Genomic DNA, 18,839 nt, shown 5'->3' with positions numbered 1-18,839 from the left:
TCTCTCTCTCCCCCCCTCTCCTCTCTCTCTCCTCCCTTCTCTTCTGCAACTGGCCGCTACAGTCCTGCTAATAAAATCTCAGACAGGTAAACAGTTGTTTTGGCTTGTTGAGTTTAAGGAGCTTTTCCATCGTCCTTTACAAAGACTCCGAAAATTAACAAACGAGGTTGGTCACAAAATAAAGCCATGGGTGGAATCTGAGATTACAGGTCCAATGGAAAGAAGCATCACAAGAGTATCTGGTAATTCACTCCTCAGTGAGTTACCAGACGCAATGCTGACAGTCACAGGAAGGCAGGGAACAGAACCTTTCACACACCTATTTGATAAAGAAGCACCCTCTCTCTGGAGTAGAGACTAGGGAGGCTGAGACAGGAAGATCACAAGTTCAAGGGCAGCGTGGACAACTTAGCAAGACCCTGTCTCGATATTTTTAAAAGGGGTTGGAAATGTAGCTCAGTGGTAAAGTACCCCTGGGTTCGATCCCCCAAAAAAGAAGAAAAAAAAGAAAACACCCTCTCCCAGGTATTGCTGAAAACAGCTGACTAGCAGTTTGTCTAGCTACTCCTGAGGGATTCAGACCTCGAGGACTTAAGAGGACAAAACACAGTAGGGTCATAGAAAATGTTAAAGGCCAGCCCCTCCACCGACAGCACTAGGAGTTGCACGCAGCAACCACTCTCCAGCTCCAGACACATAGGGTACAGGCCACGAAAGACCGCCGCTCTGTGAGAGGGCGCGTGACTCCCTGATGCCAGCGGCTGGGAAAGCTAACAGCAGGTAAGGAGAACTCCATTTCCTGTAGGCCCTTGCGCGTGACTACATTTCCCACAATCCTGCGCTACTTCCGGTGCGGCCAAGGACCGGCGGACGTCTTCCGGGTTTGGGCCTGGCTCCACGGTAGAGGCGGCAGCAGCAGCGGCGGCGGCGGCGGAGGAGGGGTGAGACGCAGTTTGTGGGAACTAGGTTACCGGCATGGACGTATCGGGGCAGGAGACCGATTGGCGGAGCGCCGCCTTCCGGCAGAAGCTGGTTAGTCAAATGTGAGTAGGGGCCGGGGCCCAGGCCGGGGACTGGATGGCTGGACATTCCTTTTCCGTGCGGTGGGCGAGGCCGAGGCCGAGGCTGGACCCAGTTCTAGACCTCGGGCCCGGGAACTGCGGGGTCTCCAGGGCACCTAGAGAACAAAGGCACTCACGACTTTCGTGAGCCCAAGGGCGTGGCCCTCGGTGGTTACCCCCTTTGTTGGCGGGTAAGGCTGCTTGTTAACTTTCCTGGGGAGGAACTCTGCAAACCATGGAGCCTTGGCTTATGGGTCATCGTCCTGGGTTTTCTCATTCGTCATTTGTGTGCTTTGGGTGCGGACTTTCCCCCGCTTTGGTTCACACTGGATACGGAAAGGGAAAGAGGCAGCCCGTAGTGGTTTTACCAGGCGTTTCGTGGTTTCTCTTCCAGAAAAGCACTTCAGGATTTTTTTTGGGGGGGGGGAGGGGAGTATATGTAATATACATGGGGAGGGGAAGAAAGAGTGTGTGTGTGAGCTGTGGGCGGTAGGGACTGAGAAGCTAAGGATGACCCGTCAGAGTAGTAGGAACTTGGCCAAAGGGTGGCAGGAAGCGGCTGTCAGGAAGTGATCTTTGATTCTGGAGGAGCGGGTGAAGAACTGGAGTTGGTGTCTCCTCCCAACGGAACTCCAGTCCCTCACCACTGAGTACTTGTTTAATTTAGCAGTTTTTAACTGAGCTTACTGGAGAGTTGTGCTCACCACAGAATTGCCAGAAACACAACCACTGCCCTGGGAGATGGAACTGTCAGTAGAGAAACAGTTCCTTGCAGTTTGCTCCCTTAGGCTGTGGGTGCTGCAGGGGCTTCTTGTAAAGTCGCAGTTAACTGACCAGGAGCACACTTGTGGAGTAGGTGATGAACAAACTGAGTCCTAGCAAGGCTTGTAGGAGTGTGAAATACTACCATTCCAAGTAGAAGATTGGGGAAATGAGAGAAATTAATTGCATAAAGAACCTTGTTGGGACTGAGAGTTCTAGGGTTGAGGAGTAAGGACATCCTGGAGATAATGGATGAGATAATCCAGTGCTGTCATGATAGTGATGGGAGTGTTGTGCTAAGGAGTTTAGCCTGTATTTGATAAGTGGCCTACTTTGAGGTGGTGAAATGCAGGTCGTGTTGGGAAGATCCCCTGAGTCCTTGGAAATGAATCAAGAACAGAAAATAGGCATTTAGGCTGTTTGGGGAGTTTTATTAAGCTCTTGGGGGACACACACCTGTCCTTCATCCTGTTTTCCCCTCTGCTAGATTACTGCCTATCACATTTATCTGTAAAATCCTTGTGGGATGACTTAATTAGACAGGAGATTATAAAGGCCTGCTTAGGGTAGAAACTGAAGACAGGATTCCAGAGAAAGGGAAGCTTGTGGACAATCCTGGATGACTAACTGGGGATAGGATGAAGCAGTGTGGAAGAAAGGAAGCTGGCAGAATTCTGGAAATCCTTAGTACTGTGGAAGAAGTGGGGACTGTAGTGTTAGTGGCTCCTTGGTATCACCACAGTATAGCCTCTGGAGAGGTCTGCAGACTTTGCAGAATCATTGAACAGCATTTTATTGAAGCATTTGAGTTATTTCTAGGTGAAATCTCAAAGGATAACCCTCATCACCACTCAGGAGGGAGGGCTGGAGAAGTGTCAGGGCTGGGGGAACATTAAAAGTTTCCTTTGGGTGTTGAGATCAACCTGTGCCATGCTGGCCTCAGCAGTGCCCACCAGGTCCTCACCAGCCCTCTTGCCTGTGTTGTGCCTTTGCTGTGCTTGCCTGTAAATCTGATCCTGCGTTGCATGTGGGCTGGTTCTCATGTTACAGTTTTATATCATTCCACTCACTTCTCTTGTGAACCTGTGGACTTTTCCACTCATGCTTCTGCTCCACCCCTGGATGCCTTGCAAGCAGGAACCTGTTGCTGCCTCATTTGGCAGCAACAGGTTTCTGCTGCGGGCTTTCGGAAGCAGGAGAGGTAGAGACTTCAACCATGCTTGTTGAATGAAGGATCTAATAATGCAACGGGTCAACATTCTTTTATTTTTTATTTACATCAAAACCGGTTTGTACATCTCTTAGCATGAATCCTCCTTTCTGTGATTTTTTAAATATAACTTTATTTATTAATTTTTTTAATGTGGTGCTGAGGATCGAACCCAGTGCCTCACACATGATAGGCAAGCACAATACCACTGAGCCACAACCCCAGTCCCTTTTCTTTCTGTGATTTTTTTTTTAATATTTATTTTTTAGTTTTAGTTGAACACAATACCTTTAGTTAGTTAGTTGTTTATTTATTTATTTATTTATATGTAGTACTGAGGATCCAACCCAGGGCCTCCATGCACTACGCCAGTGCTCTACCACTGAGCCACAACCTCAGTCCATCTTTCTGTGATTTCTTTAGAGATCACAAGAGTGATGCTGCAGCCCCATATGTGCATTCTTTAGTACCCTGTTTGTGTTTGGAGTGGTGAGGGTGTTTTCAACCACCAGATGGACTGGGCTGGTTTATTTATTCCATTCAAGTGAGACCACAGAGCCCTGACAAGTCTTGTTTGTTTGTTTATTAGCAAGTCCAGTGCTGGGAAAACAGGCAGGAAGAAGACCTACACTACAGGGAAGAAGGCAGACTGAACAGAACATACCATTGTGTCTCTTGGGAGATAGATGCCCAGCTCAAGCCTGCTATCGTGTTTCTTCCTTTCTAGCAATGCATTCCTGTTCTTTCTCTGTGTGTTTGTGTTATGCATGTGTGCATACATATGTGTGCAGGCATGGAGGAGGGTAGTGTATGCTGTCATTCAAGGGAAAACTGAGTTTAGCTCATGTTTATAATTCTCTATAACCTGGAGTGGCAGTGTGGTATAAAACCTTTAGTAAGATTTCCTCTCTTGTTATACCTCTGTTAGTAAATGTGTTTTAAAGATGTTTTTCATGTTTGTGTGATCTGTCTCCTTCTGTCCCCAGCTATAAGCTTTTGAGTTTGGGGCGGGTCTCTTTGGTCATGTTTGGAGAACATGAATTATTCCACATAGGGACCCTTTCCTTGGGAGGAACTGAGAGATGACTTCTGTGGGCCCCTTCAGTTTACAGAGGAACATTCTGAAACTGAGGTTCCATTGTGCTCAGTGGCAGGTTTGGGTAGGCACCCAGGTCACTCAGAGGGCAGAAAGTAGAGACTGGCTGGCCACCCAGTGGTCTAATGCTTGCTTGTTTTTGTGTTGGTTGTGAGCAGTCTCTAAGGAACAGTTCCCCTTTCCCGTCATGCCAGTGGCTTGCTTTTGCTTCATGGTGACCACCTTTCCTATTCCTTCTTTCTCATGGCCCTGTCCTCTTACTCCCTTGTTAAGCTTTCTGTCATTGCTCTGTTGAGCATCCCTCCCTTCATATCTTGATGGGACCTCAGTGAGGCTGCATTCTGGGAACAGCACCTGGTCCTCCCAGGGGCAGCTACCATGAAGGGCCTGATGGCTAAGACTTGCTATTGTGTGTAAATGTCTCTTTTGTGTTTCAGTGAGGATGCCATGAGGAAAGCTGGTGTGGGCCACAGTATATCTAGCAAGAATATGGAGAACCATGTATTCCTGAAGGCCAAGACCCGGGTAAGGCCTCCTTGGGTGGAGCCCCTTGATAGAGTGAGATGTTGCAGATTCTGAGAACTCTCTGCTAGGGTCCTAGGGAGTGGGTTGTTTGATTGCTCACTGATTAATCACAGACATGGTTGGCTTTGTGTGCATCATTCTCCTATGTCAATGGAATGAGGAGGATACTGGGTGGGCAGCCCTTGTCTTCACTGCTGGTATCTTCCATCTGTGGCCAGCCCCTATGAATCCTACAGGGAGCTCCCTCAAAACCTATTGTTCCCATGGAATGGGGAATGCTGGGAGTAAGCACTGATTCTCTCCTGAGCCGCAGCTCAACAGGGATCCTCCCTGAGCCCTGTAGACTCTAATGTATGGATATAGAAGTGCACCTATTCTCTTTTGTGAAGTGAGGCAGGTAATATTGGTTAAGATCTGAGCCCTGGGACAGCATAGGTGGAGTGGGTAGAAGGATTTCTACAATGTGGCCCCTTGTCTTGGGTTTCATATGATTGTCTTGCTTCCTCCATGGGCTCTCCCCAGAGCAGAGCCCTTCTAGTAGAAATGAAGCAAAATGGAAGAAATGAAATGAAATGAAACAGTGGTGTGTGTTTATGAGTACATAGTTGTTTAAGGAAAAGCCCCAAGAGCATGCATATTGAGGTGGGGCAGGGTGGCTTCTGTTGTGAACATGTGTAATAAGTATTTTGTTTTTCTTTTAAGAGCATTATTGAGATTGAATTCATATACTCCACAGTTCACCTGTTTAAGGTGTACAGTTCAATTGCCTAGGATATTCAGAATTATGAGAACTATCATTGTAATCTAATTTTAGAATATTTTTCCAAAAGAAACTTGGTGACCATTAGCAGTCACACCTCATTTTCCCCCCAGTCATTAGCAACCACTTTTCTACTTTCTGTTGCTATGGATTTTCCCATTCTGAACTTTTCATATAAATGTAGTCATACAGGACTGGCATGTAGTTAATTGTTAAAGCACTTGCCTAGCATGCCTAAGGTCCTAGGTTTGATCCAGAGCACTATTTAAAAAAAAAAAAAAGTGATTTATGGAGAATTTTGTGTGTGTGTATGATTGAACCATGTTATAGCAGGTACCTGATTTATTTTTATTTTTTATTTTTATTTTTTTAAGTAAGAATTAGTATATTCCATTTATTTATTTATTTATTTTAAAGAGAGAGAGAGAGAGAATTTTAATATTTATTATTTTTTAGTTATTGGCGGACACAACATCTTTTGTTTGTATGTGGTGCTGAGGATCGAACCCGGGCCGCACGCATGCCAGGCGAGCGTGCTACCGCTTGAGCCACATCCCCAGCCCCCCTTGTCCTGTTTTTTAATTGGGTTGTTGGTCTTTTCATTTTAATAGTTTGTTTTTTTAATTTTTAATTTTTTATTTGTATATTTTGGGGATGGGATATTTTACTGATTTTGTTAGTTTGTATTTTCTTATAATTAAAAGAACTTTGATGAGGCTTATTGAACTGACCATCTCAGCTTTAAAAATATAGAGATTGTTAAGCACTGTTTACTGTTTATCCATAACAAACAAACTCCAAAACTTAATAGTGTAAAGCAGGGAGTTGTTTCTCCTGATTCTGTAAGTCAGGAGCAGGAGCAATTGGAATTGCCCAGCTGGACTGTTCGGGTTTCTCTCTGACATCTCATGTGGTTGCTTAGTGAGGGTAGCTGGGATAGTCTGGAAGGTCCATAAAGGCTTCACTCAGGTGACTGCATGTCACTTTTCCCAGTATGGCCTCCACTCTGGTATCTCTAGTGGCAGAGTTCAGACTTTATTATAGCACTGTGGCTGGCTTTCAAAAAGAAGAGTGGGAGCTGGCAGCCCTCAGAGGTGTGGATAGGATTTTTATTTATTTATTTATTTAATTTGTGTGTATGTGTGTGAGAGAGAAGAGAGAGAGGGGGATTTCACCCAAGGGCACTCTACCATTGAGCTATATCCCCAGCCCTTCCAGCCCTTTTACTTTTTATTTTGAAACAGGCTGACTAAGTTGCCAGGGTTGGCCTCAGACTTCAGTTCTTCTGCTTCAGCCTCTCTAATTTTTGAGATTATAGGTGTGCATCTGCATACAGGAAGTGTTAAGTCCAGTGAAGATTCAGGGTTGGGAAAACCACCTTTGCCTTTTGGCGTGACCAGTGGCCAGTGATTATTGCCTAGCTATAATGGAAACTACCTCAGAGACCTTCCTAGCAGCTGAGGAGTAAGCCTTCCATCCCAAAGGATGTGCCTACAAACACAACAGCCCCTGACCATCCCCATTCACTCTGCCTTAGTCTTTCATTTACTGCATATCGAATTACTTATGCTGCCCCTTAATGATTCCAGTCCATTTGCTTTGTTTGAGTTGGCTTTAAATCCCTAATTTATAAAGGAGGCTCTGACTAATTGAAAGAGAAGTGTTTATGAGAACAGTGTAGGAAAATTCCTGTGTCATTTTCACAGAGACAGACATACTTGGGCACTGCCGTCTGTATTTATCTTCAGGTCAAAATTGCAACTCAGGCACACTTTAACCTCCCCTGCTGCCTGAGACCCTGTAGAACAGCTGTGAAAAAAATTAAAAAGTAGGACTCTGGAGCAGGGGAAAAGTTAGGGAATAATGATATCTCTGTGGATCCTAGAGGAGCTCTGAGGTAGTGAGTCACGGAGAAGGAGGATGACCTTCCCTTGGAATTCTGATAGGCTTGCAGTTTCAAAGATGCCTCTCTAAGGGTACTGGAGAACTAATGAGCACTTCAGGCAGTTTAGTGTATACTCCAGGGCAGAGAAATCCTTGAGTGTTTTTCTCTAGAAGAATTCACCAAATTTCCAGAGTCGACACATGCTTCCAGTGTTCATTCCCCAAGTTAAAGCCCTACCCGTCTTGGCATTGGCTCACTCTAGGTTTCATGGCTAGATCTCATCTTCAGATTACAATGTGATGTCCCCGTGCAAGGCCATCTTCTGAGTTCTTCATGTATAAGAATCTCTTTGAGCCCCACTTACACCTATAAAGTGGGTACAGTATTGTTTTTCCCAGTCAACATACAAGGAAATTCAGTCACACATATGCTAATTGCCCTGCGCAAAATATCATATGGCTGGTTAGAGGAGAGCTGGGTTGTAATCCTAGGGGTCTGGTGTCAGAGTGGACGCTTTTAGCCATGTTTCTCATTGACTCCCACCCAGCAAAGCAAAAGACATACAGACACCCACTTTAATCCTTGAAGACTTTAATTCTTATGGATGGGACTCCTCTTTGTGAAGGAGTTGAAGGAAACAAAAATAGCCATGCCTGGGTGGTGGGCCATAGTTCATAATAACAACTCCATGCATTCCAGGCAGCCTTCTGATAGTTCAGGAAGATTTAGTAGTCAGGGGTCCTGGCACCTGTCATCACCTAAAGGGGCAGTATGGAAAGATGCTTATTGGGTATATTCCCTCCCCCCCCCCTCCCTCCCTCTCTCTCTTTCTTTCTTTTTCCTTTTAGTTATAAATGGGCACAATGTCTTTATTTTTATTTATTTTTATGTGGTACTGAGGATCAAACCCAGTGTCTCACATGTACTAGGTTAGTGCTTTACCACTGAGCTATAATCCCAGCCCAAGATGAGCATTTTCTTAACTGTTGAGATCTCCTAGAAAGTCTTGGGATTGTGCTTGGTGCTGCTGGTTCATGAGGAGTCTCCAGTGTTCTTATCACCATTAGCAGTGTTGCTTTGCTTTGATGAGTTTCATCTAAATGTATAACTGTCAGGACTTCTGCACTGCCTTTAGTAAACATTTGTTCACAAGCCTAATTTTAAATTCTAATTGTTCAGTTTTCAGGAGCTGTATGTATGAATGTATCCAGGCCCTAAAGAAACATTTTACAAACATCTAGAGAGCACATTCTCCCTAATTTACCTGTGGAAAAAAAACAAGTACAGGGCAAGTCAAAGGATGCATGATGCTTAGCTCGTTTGTTGACTTGTGCATACTTTGATTCTCTCTTGTTCTCTTTGTTGGGTTTTTTGGTTTTTTTTTGTTTTATTCTTTGCAGTGCTAGGAATTGAGCTCAAGGCTGCTTTATCACTGAGCTACATCCCCATTCCTATCAGGAAACCATGTCATAAAAAAGTAAATAAATAAATGAATGCATACATACGTAATTTGAACAAATCTAGTTTCTCTTATTTTAAAGTCCAAAAGTCTAAAAATGAATATCACTGGTCAGAAATCACCATGTTGGTAGGTCTGTATTCCCTCTAAGGCTCTCAGGGACGATTTTCCTTTCATCTTCCAGTAGTTGGTAGCTGCTGGTGTCTCTTGGTATATGAATGTGTCATGGCAGGCTTCAAGACTCAGCATCATATGGTAAAATGTCTCTCTGCTCTATCTTAACATCACCTTCTTCTCTGAGTGTGAAATTCCTTTCTGCCGCCGCATCATGAGGTTTTATGATTGCAGTTAAGTGCGCTCCCCTTTCTCAAGATCGTTAAGCACATCTGCAAAAACCCTTTCTCAAATAAGGAAACACTTACAGGGTTCCAGGGGATCAGACCTGGTATATTGGGGCCTATTATTTCGCCCACTAAAGATGGAAAGTTGACTAGTGATTGCCTACTGATGGGGCTGAGGTTGTGGCTCAGAGGTAGAGCACTTCTCTAGCATATTCGAGGCCCTGGGTTCGATCCCCAGCACCACTTAAAAATAAATAAATAAAATAAAGGTATTGAGTCCGACTACAAATAAATAAATACATATATATTAAACTACTGAATGGTATACATTAAATGGGTAGACTTTATGGAAAGTGAATTATATTTTAATAAAACGATTATATTTCTGTGTGTGTGTGTGTGTATAACACACACACGTATATATATTTTTGTTTAGTTTTTGTTTTGAGACAGGTTCTCACTAAGTTACTCAGAGCCTTGCTAAGTTGCTGAGGTTGGCTTTGAGGCTGAGTTTGAACTTATGATCCTCATGCCTCTGCCTCCAAACTTGTGGGATTACAGGCATGTGTCATCATGCCCAGCTAAAACTTCTATATTTTTAAAAATGGAATCAGTGAAAGTTGTAGAGAATGTGTCTATCTGTCCTTGGTAGCAAGGTCAAGGCAGCGTGGTTTCCTTGAGTGGGTAAGGGTAAGGGATGTTGTTGGGGCTGCCTTGGATGAGAATTCCCTCTGAGGTTTGACACATTTTTAAATGTATTAGGAAAACTTTCAGAGACATAAATGTCCAGACTCGTGGAGCCTGAAGTTGTTGCAGTTTGGCCTGTCTGGGTCTCTCTTGAATTGTTCAAGGCAGGTCTCAGCTTTCATGGTGTTGTATCCCTACAAATGGAGAGTTTCTCCACACAGGACACGCACCAGGGCCCCACTTAACAATAACCCAACCTCAGTCAACGTAAAGGCCTTGTTCACGTCTCAGCAGTTTTTTCCTAGCAGTTGGTTTATATGAATCAGGATCCAAATGAGGGTCTGTTCTCCCCTCAGGCCTCTCTCAGCCTGTAAAAAAAAAAAAAACAGCCCAGCAGTCTTCTGCTTGGTCCCTGATGCCTTGCTCACTCCTGCCTGCCCCCTCGTTGTGAACTGGGTGCTAGATTGAAAGAACAGAGGGGTATAGTCTTGTTAGCAAGAATGGACCCAGGGTGACCTTTTCTGATATTTCTGGGTGACTTGAGCTTCAGTGAGGCACAGTTGTTGGGGGTTTAGAGGGGTGGCAGCCTGACTCCTAGTAAAGTTCTCCATTATCCAATAATTCTATTGTTTAATTAAGGATTGCAAAATGGTAACTGTCTTTAATTCTGGCACTTCCATATTTATCACATGGAAGTTTTTCTGTCAAAGAAGCATTTTCTGTCATCAGGGAGGAATTTTTTTTTTTTTTTTTTAATATTACTTGTTCTAGACCACCAGGAATGCTGTAATTATTCCTTCCAGGGCAAAGAGTGTCCTCAGGGGGCCACAGATGGGTTCTCTTCTTTGAGCAACGTTTTAACTTCAGGGATGTGTATTTGGTGTATTTCAGTTCATTGTAGTAGTTTGCATTGATGGTCCTGTCCTCCTTCAGTGGTAGCTCCCATGCCCCCTGCACTCTTAGGGCTCCTTACATAACCCTTTTAGTCTTTTCTAGCTTGCTGGTATTTAGGCCCTGGGATTACGTGTTCCTCTAAGGATCCCTGAATCCTTTTTTGAGGGTAAAATGCCATTCAGTGCATGCAATTGTGGACTCAGCTCTGCTCATTGCTTTTGGGCCTTTTTGTGAATAGAACTAAGAAATACATGTTTTTGAAATAACAGAAATGCCCCATAAGTCAGGTGTGGTGGTGCATACCTGTAATCCCAGCAATTCGGGAGGCTGAAGCAGGAAGATTGCAAATTTGTGGCTAGCCTCAGCAACTTCATAGACCCTGTTTCAAAATTAAAAGGGGGAAAAAAAAAAGCCAGGTATTATTAAAGTGATGTTTCCAATTCAGATTTCTTTTGCAGGATTTTTACTTTGGTTTTAAACCATGTCTTTTCTGTTACTATGAACATCTTGTTTTTCAATATCATTAGCATAATTGCTTGCTTTACTCTCAAAGGGTTTCAGAATAAATGGCTTAATACCACTAGTAACAAATTGTGGACTAAAAGTTTGAGATTATTTTGCAGCTTTGTCCTTTAAAATGTACTCCTTGTAGCATGTTTAGGTTTTTTGTTCCCTTTTTTTAAAAAAGGCTACTCAACGGAATTCTTTACCCTGTATGTTTCTACCACTGACTTGATAGTTAACTCATTTGTTTTGGTTGATTTTGAATTTGGGGGGAATTGTGCTGTTTTCTTTTTCCTTTTTGGGGGGGTACCAACAATTGAACTCAGGGGTATATGACCACTCAGCCACATCCTCAGAACTTTTTTATATTCTGTTTAGAGACAGAGTCTCACTGAGTTGTTTAGGGTTAAGTTGCTGAGGCTGGCTTTGAACTTGGGATCCTCCTGTCTCAGCCTCCTGAGCTGCTGGGATTATAGGTATATGCCACCACTTTGTTTTATCTTTTCCGTGGTGAAAGATTTACATGTTTTCATGGCAAAGACCAGTAGGTTTGGAAAAGGCTCATCTTCCTTTTTTAACCCATGATTTTGGTTTATTCTTCCAGTATTTTTTTTTTGACAGATTTAAGTGATTTGGACTTCCCAGGTCTTATACAAAAGGCAGCATTTAGTAACAGAGTACATAGTTGATGGTATTTTATAAGGAGTGTGCAAACTTCTCCCACTGTCTCTGAGGCTCACTCCATTGCATATTTTTGAGCCTTCCTGGTAAGTGGAAGCAATAGAAGTGTAGGAGCCAAAGGAAACCTGGGAATGGAAATGAGGCAGACAGGTCTAGGGGGAGAGAACAAGCAAGACTTGCATACATCAAGCATATGTTCAGAGTCTTAAGCTTGTATGTGTGTGTTTGTGGTGTGCCAGGGATCAAACTTGGAGCCTCACACATGTTAAGTACATGCTCTACCACTAGGCTACCTTCTCAGATGCCTTTTTTTTAAAAAAATATATATATTTTTTTTAATGTGGATTGACTTTTATTTTACTCATTTATTTATATGCGGTGCTGAGAATCAAACCCTGTGCCCTAACAGATGTGAGGCTAGCGCTCTACCACAATCCCAGCCATCAAGCTTTTTTTTTTTTAATGCTTTCATTTTCTCTGATCTGGACATATCAGCAGCACTAGATGGTTGGGGGATTTAAAAGCATCGATATATGTGTAGTCTTTAGAGGAGTTTTGTCAGGGGTGAGTGTCTTGAGTGTTGGCTGCTCTTGTTATGGAGTTATTTTTTTTTAATATTTTGGGGAGGTTGTAGATTGATACAATACCTTCTTTTTATTTATTTATTTTTATATGGTGCCGAGGATCAAACCCAGTGCCTCACACGTGCTAGGCAAGTGCTCTACCACTGAGCCACAACCCCAGCCCTTATGGTATTATTGTTTATGGTCATGTAATAACAGACTTGGGTGTAGCCTGGTCACTTTAAATTTTTGATAATGAGCAGAGGAGTTGGAAGGAAGATAAGGTAGTAGTTACCTGCCCTTGCCCTTTTTTTCAGGGGCCATTATGGCAAATTGAGTGCTTTGGAGCAAGGGAGTACCATTATCTCTCTGTCTGAACAGGGACTGAAAATTCTCACCTGTAGGAGATAAGTTAGGTACCATCATTCACAGCAGAAAATAAGCAGCTGGGGGCATAAAAGATAGCCTAGCCCTGGGGGATCAGCACTGTAATGTCAGATGCTGGAACTAACCCATAGACTTAGCCCCACATATTCTTGTGTGACTTGCTTTTGGGAGAATATAAAAAATGTGTTTCATCCATTAGAAAGTTTCTTGACCATCAGGGTGACTTACCTGTAGCATGGTAAAGTCTACTTATCTGACTACTGGCAGTGGGTGTAACTAGGTTCTGCTTCTGTGCAGAAGGCATTGGGGACATGCTCTTGAGCATCATTTATCATGTCTTAAGTCTACGTAAACCTGTTTTTCTTTCATGATAATAGAGAAAACTCAACAGATTCTTTCAAGGTATTGCAGACCTACAAGGTAGTCTAGTCCCCTAATGAGAAGTCAGATGTGGACTGGCTGACTTCCAAGTTCTCTCCCCCTAGACCTGACTGCCTCATTTCCATTCCCGGGTTTCCTTTGGCTCCCACACTTCTGTTGCTTCCACTTCCCAGGTCTTTCAGGTACGTGGCATTGGTAGGCAACTGAGTATGTATGGGGGTCCCTTCTACCCCTGGCATGTTGTCTTTCCTACTAGAAATTGTTGGGGCCATTAGAAGTTAGAGTACTGACAGAACCCCCTCAGGTTCCCTGTGTTCCAGCAGTGCTTCCTTGTACCTTTTTCTCCTCAGCAATTCCTCCCAGCTTCTTTCCATTGGGCCTTTTCTCCTTCCTGTTGTCCTGTTCTAATTACCCTAGCTGAAAAATAGCAGTAGGGTGGAGTGTGGAAATAGGTGAAGAGTGATAATGATGTAAATACAGTATCTTTAGGTTTTAACCCACACCCAATTCATGTTTATTTTCTTGTCCCTTTTCTCTGCTATCTTCTGTCTAGTGGACCCTCAGTACCACAGTGACTTAGGAGGATGATTGTGCAGCAGCATAGGAATAAGGGCTTCCCCCTTCTGGGCTGCCTTGCTAGAAGGATGGATATTTCCATGGAGAAGAAGTATGCTTCTCTGAAATAAGATTTTATATCAGACATCCTTCTCGGTAGTGATTTCCCCAGAACACTCTTGAGTGCCCACAGGACAGGACAGTTAGTGGAAGACAGGCCCTACTGGGCAGTTCCAGAAATATGGCAGCTTAGATAGGGCCTGGGCAATCAGTGGCTTTTACCTGTCACCTTTGAGTAGCATTTTGCTCCCTCCCTTGCCTGTGTAGCTAGCAGTGAAACATGGATTCCCAGCAGGCACAGCCCAGGGGTACCTCATGCAGATTTGCGTGCACATACCACATCTGCAAGGAAAGGCAGAAACAGGCTGGTCATTAAAATCAAAAGCTCTTCCATACCAGTAGTGTAAAGACAGTTGTGGCCTGTACACGTCTGCTTCTGATAGGCCTTGACCTTAGGCCACCTTCTTGCCTCTCTGGACCTGATTTTGCCCTCTGTGACAAGAAGGGACTTGAGGTGACTCCCAGCTCTCTCAGCTGAATGATTTTTCCATTTGTTTGGAGGAGCTGCCTTTTGAAGGCTCTCTGTACCCTTCTTTCTTTGTTTCTTTGTGCCTTTTATCAGCAGCAGAGCAGAGCACTGACAGCTCTCCTCTGAGAGATGGATTCCAGAGGAGGCTGAGCTGGGCTGAATGACTGCAGCCATCTCAGTTGGCCCCAGAGGCCAGCAGCCTTGAAGGAAGAACCTCTGGTTGGCCAGGGTTGAGGGGGTGGGATGGGGGAGTCACATGGCTATGCTTCTCCATTTGGATTTAAACTGCTTCCTGTTTTTACTTTTAGGACGAATACCTTTCCCTCGTGGCCAGGCTCATTATCCATTTTCGAGATATTTGTAAGTAAGATTTCACATTTCTGTTTTGTTGTGATCACTGTGAGAGGCAAATTCTATTGCTATCTGTTGGCTCTTTGGGTGGATCTCGGTGTCTGAGTTGGAACATCTGTGTCAGCTTGTCTGCTTCTGGGAAATTCCTCACTGCATATCATTTGATTCCAAATTCTCCATCCTCCCAGAGCCTGAGTCTCAAAAATGCTGATTCTGACATGGAAATGTTGGCCTCAAAGTGGTCTATACTGGACTGTTGTTTTCACTTGTGTACTTGATCTCTGTTTACACTCTGGACAATTTTAAATAAGCAGTTTACCCTGGAACAGATGCTTTTTCTTCTTAATAGTTTGCTTTATTCACCTATATAGGCCTGATTTAAATGTGTGTTTCTGTGACTTGAAGCTTCTAGGTCATCCTTCCAAGTCCCCACCCCTTGTTCCCTGCCTTGTGGAGGGTCCCTTCACCTCATGTTGTGTCCCCTGACTTAGGGAATTCTTTTGTTCTCTCAGACTGACCAGGCAGTGGCCCTAGTTCTTAAGTAGATGCTGGCACAAGTTCTACGAGGACCTACCCCACGGGCCCCTTCATTTTCGGCCAAAGACCCACCACCCAAGATGGCCCTGGGCCCTGTTAGAGTACCCTAATCCCAAGTCACCAATGCATCCACACTCTAAATGCCAATTAAGGGGTCACTGGGCCATGGATTGCCTGGCCCGGCCCCCGAAGGGGAGCTAGATCCGCCCTGGATCTTTTGGGGCTGGCAACAGACGACTGAAGGGGCCTTGGAACTATCCGCCCCCCCCCGCCCCCCTCCCCTTCCCCCTACGACCACCATCACCTTTCAGGGAGCCCAGGGTCACTATTATGGTGGATGGACGCCTGATTAACTTCCTTTTAGACTCAGGGGCCACTTATTCAGTCTTGAGGGAGTTTTGGTGACCCACTGTTTCAATCCTGTTCCCCCATTGTTGGGGTAGAGGGACATAGAATCCTTCCCCTTAAAACCCCCAAGCTCTCTTGTACGTTTTACCACTATCCTTTCTCCCGCCAGTTTTTGGTAATGCCCCAAGGCCCCATTCCCCTATTGGGAAGGGACATCTTAGCCAAATTTCATACCTCCATCACACTCCATCCCACCCTTTCTTTTATCCTCAGCCTTGCAGCAGCAACCCACACATCCATAGGCTCCCCTACTTCTCTCCCTCCGGAGGTAAACCCTCAAGTTTGGGACAATTCCACACACTGGCTCAGTGTGTCCCTGTCGGAATTCATCTTAAGGACCCTCAGCATTTCCCTTGTCAATCTTGATACCCTCTTCCAACTAGCAGTCTTCAGGGCCTACAGCCCATTATTAAGGACCTATGGTTCAGGGGCTTAATAAGACCTCACCACTAACTGCACCATTTGTCAAAGAACCAATCCTAATACCCTTCTCAGGCCAGGCTCCTTTCCTGCCCACCAGGCTCGAGGACAATTTCCAGGATCTGATTGGCAATTGGATTTCACACACATGCCCAGGGTCAAGAGGTATCTCTATCTCCTCCTCCAGGATGAGGGGAAGCTTTTCCTACCACCAACAAAAGGGAATCCATGGTCACCTTTGTTTTGCTCACAGATGTCATCCCAAGATTTGAGGTCCCTACCTTGTTGGCATCAGACAATGGCCCGAGTTTACCTCACAAACCACACAACTCATTGCTGAGGCTCTCCACATTCCCTGGAATCTACACATTCGCTATCATCCCACCTCTTCAGGCAAGGTAGAACACATTAACCGCACCCTAAAGGAGACCCTCACCAAGCTCTCCCTCAAACTACATCTCCACTGGGTCAAATTTCTCCTAGTCACCCTGTTTCGCCTTTGGGCGTTCCCCAAAAGGCCAACTCAAACATTCCTTTTTAGGTGATGTATGGAAGCCCACCCCTACTATCTGTGATGACTCCTTCACCCTGCATTCTTCCAGAACATCTCAGTCACCTCCTTCTTAGTTTCATCCAAACACAGATTGGAAACACCAGGAAACTCTATTACATGATCCTTCCGTGTCACACATCTCTTTCCCCTTAACCCCAGGTGACTGGGTATATTTCTCTCCTCCTTCTGGTGACATGCCTACCCTGACACCTAAATGGAAGGGCCCCCTAAGGATTATCTTGTGCACTCCCACTGCTGCCCATCTACAGGAGTCCCAGGCAAACTGACTTCATGGATTCACATTTCCAGGCTGAAACTGGCCTCGCCTCTGACTGAGGGAGCCCAGACTGACTGTCCACCATCCTCCTAACTACAAATATGTCTGCTCCACCACTCCTGAGAATCCTTTAAAGCTCCACATCTCACACCTGAGGGTTCCTTCCCCCATTCCCAAGGAGGACCTTCCCCAACCCGAGAAACCCTCCCAACAACATGCCTCACTCTAGTTCTACCTGTGTCTTTTGCCACCCTCCTGGCATCTACCTCCCTCACACCTACCAAGTCGGCTTCCTCAGGCATCCCAGATGGCCCCAATAATTGGGATTTTCTTGTTTTGTGATTTTCTACCATGAATCATAAAATTCCTGCAGGATCAAACAGACAAAATATCTAGTGAGACCTTTAAACAGATTCTCCTCAGGGATTTTTAGCTACTTGCTACTTGGAGGAACCTGTCCCTTACATGAAGGCCTCACCAAGGGCTGACGGAACTTCACCATCGTGAATATGGAGCTACAAAACGGAAACACGACTAGGGAACTTCACTTGGCTGTCACACAGGGTTTCTAGGCCCATTCGCTTTCGTGTGCCTCCTCCTGACCGCTGGTCTTTTCTCAGCCAGTCCCTCTCACTGGACTTCTGGCCAGAAGCTAAAGTGTTGTCTCCTCTTTCCTCCTCTTCTCCTTACCTTCAGGTGTCTTTGGTGTTTTAGGGTTATCACGTGGTGCACCTGCTTCTTGGAATCCATGGAAGCCCTCCAACAGGACATCTGGCTGATTCCCCCCATTTGCAGGGACAAAAATTGGATCGAGACTACCCAAGACCTATGGCTTCGAGGAACTTTCATCGATTTCGGCCCCAAGGAAATTCACATCTTCAGTGCCCTGGCCTTTACAGCTATGCTTCTCTTGTCCCCACACCCTAACCACCCCTCCCTTCCTTCACACTTGTGGTCCCTCTCCAGCAGTAAGTAGCCAGAAAATCTCATTGCCCTGCTCCCAACACAAAAACAAACAGGGAGGAATGTTGGGTATTTGGAAGACCCCCCCTCCAAAGTTAAGTTTCCTCTCAGGAGAACATCACGGGATCATTTACCCCTACCCCTCCTCTCCAAAGGGCGCCAAGCCAAAGAGCACCAAATTCGAAGGTTTTCTTGACCAATCCCCACAGGACCCAGTGTCTGCTTGCTATTCCTGAGTCACCCTGCCAATCAGCACCTGCCATGTCACCTATACAACCCTTCTTAAGCCAAAGCTTGCAAGCTCTCTGCCTTCTTCCACTCTTACCTCTTCCTCTTCTTTCTCTCTCTCCCTGCTCTCTGGTCTATTTCTCTCTGCTCTCCTCTTCTCTCTCTGCTCTCTGCCTCTCCTTTTCTTCCCCTTCGGACAGCCCCCCAATAAAGTCTCTTGGTTGAATCTGTGTCTCGGTGAGTCACTCGCCTTTCAGTGTACACCTGTAATCCTAGCTACTAAAAGGTTGAGGCAGGAGGATTGCAAGTTCAAGGCCAGCCTCAGCAACTCAAAATAAAAAAAGGTTGGGTGTATAGCTCAGTGGCAAAGTGGCTCTGGGTTCATTCCAGTATTGAAAAAAAAATGTACAAAAGATTGTAACAGTTACACTGCTTTATGAATATGTGAATAGACTTGAAAATTCTAAATTGGATTCACAATCCCTAAAATATGGAACCAACCAAGGTGTCTAATAGATGACTGGATAAAGAAAATGTGGTGTGTGTGTGTGTGTGTGTGTGATATTTTCCCCCCAATGGAATATTACTCAGCTTTAAAGAAGAATGAAATTATGGCATTTGCCAGTAAATGGATGAAGCTGGAGAATATCATGCTAAGTGAAATATGCCAATCCCAAAAAACCAAAGGCTGAATGTTTTCTCTAATATGTGGATGCTATTTCATAATAAGGCAGGAGGCACTAGAGAAGAATAGTGTTACAT

General features: G+C 44.8%; 2 protein-coding genes across 10 annotated transcripts in view; both read left to right on the top strand.

The window, feature by feature from the left end:
- Nucleotides 1-888: 888 nt before the first annotated feature.
- Nucleotides 889-18,303, top strand: LOC107154701 (mediator of RNA polymerase II transcription subunit 15-like). 3 transcript variants are annotated; one of them, XM_015500383.2, is made up of 4 exons: nucleotides 889-1,043; nucleotides 4,567-4,654; nucleotides 14,649-14,700; nucleotides 17,601-18,303. In XM_015500383.2, the coding sequence occupies exons 1-4, from the start codon at nucleotides 976-978 to the stop codon at nucleotides 17,663-17,665; spliced, it is 273 nt and encodes a 90-aa protein (XP_015355869.1). In that variant the 5' UTR covers nucleotides 889-975; the 3' UTR covers nucleotides 17,666-18,303. The 3 variants fall into 3 exon arrangements, with proteins under 3 accessions (XP_015355869.1, XP_015355868.1, XP_048641072.1); XM_015500382.1 differs by having other exon boundaries at nucleotides 17,583-18,303; XM_048785115.1 differs by lacking the exon at nucleotides 4,567-4,654 and having other exon boundaries at nucleotides 925-1,043.
- Med15 (mediator complex subunit 15) overlaps nucleotides 908-18,839 on the top strand; it is a 90,672-nt gene continuing 72,740 nt past the window's right edge. For 4 of the 7 annotated variants that reach the window (XM_015500381.2, XM_048785108.1, XM_048785102.1 and 1 more), the window contains exon 1: nucleotides 909-955. The gene's annotated coding sequence lies outside the window, so the exon portion shown is untranslated. Of the gene's footprint in view, nucleotides 956-18,839 lie in introns of all 7 variants that reach the window. The other 3 variants (XM_048785105.1, XM_048785107.1, XM_048785106.1) reach the window with 2 other exon arrangements.

The sequence above is a fragment of the Marmota marmota genome, unplaced genomic scaffold, assembly GCF_001458135.2.
Source record: "Marmota marmota marmota unplaced genomic scaffold, marMar, whole genome shotgun sequence".
NCBI classification, from domain to species: domain Eukaryota; kingdom Metazoa; phylum Chordata; class Mammalia; order Rodentia; family Sciuridae; genus Marmota; species Marmota marmota.
Note: the sequence above shows the minus strand (reverse complement) of the source record. Positions and strands in the feature narration are given on the sequence as shown.

Coding starts and splice junctions, on each gene's coding strand:
- LOC107154701 (XM_048785115.1), top strand. CDS start 976: ATGGACGTATCGGGGCAGGAGACCGATTGGCGGAGCGCCGCCTTCCGG. Junction 1,044..14,648: donor CAGAAGCTGGTTAGTCAAAT/GTGAGTAGGGGC, acceptor TTTTACTTTTAG/GACGAATACCTTTCCCTCGT. Junction 14,701..17,600: donor TATCCATTTTCGAGATATTT/GTAAGTAAGATT, acceptor TTGGTGTTTTAG/GGTTATCACGTGGTGCACCT.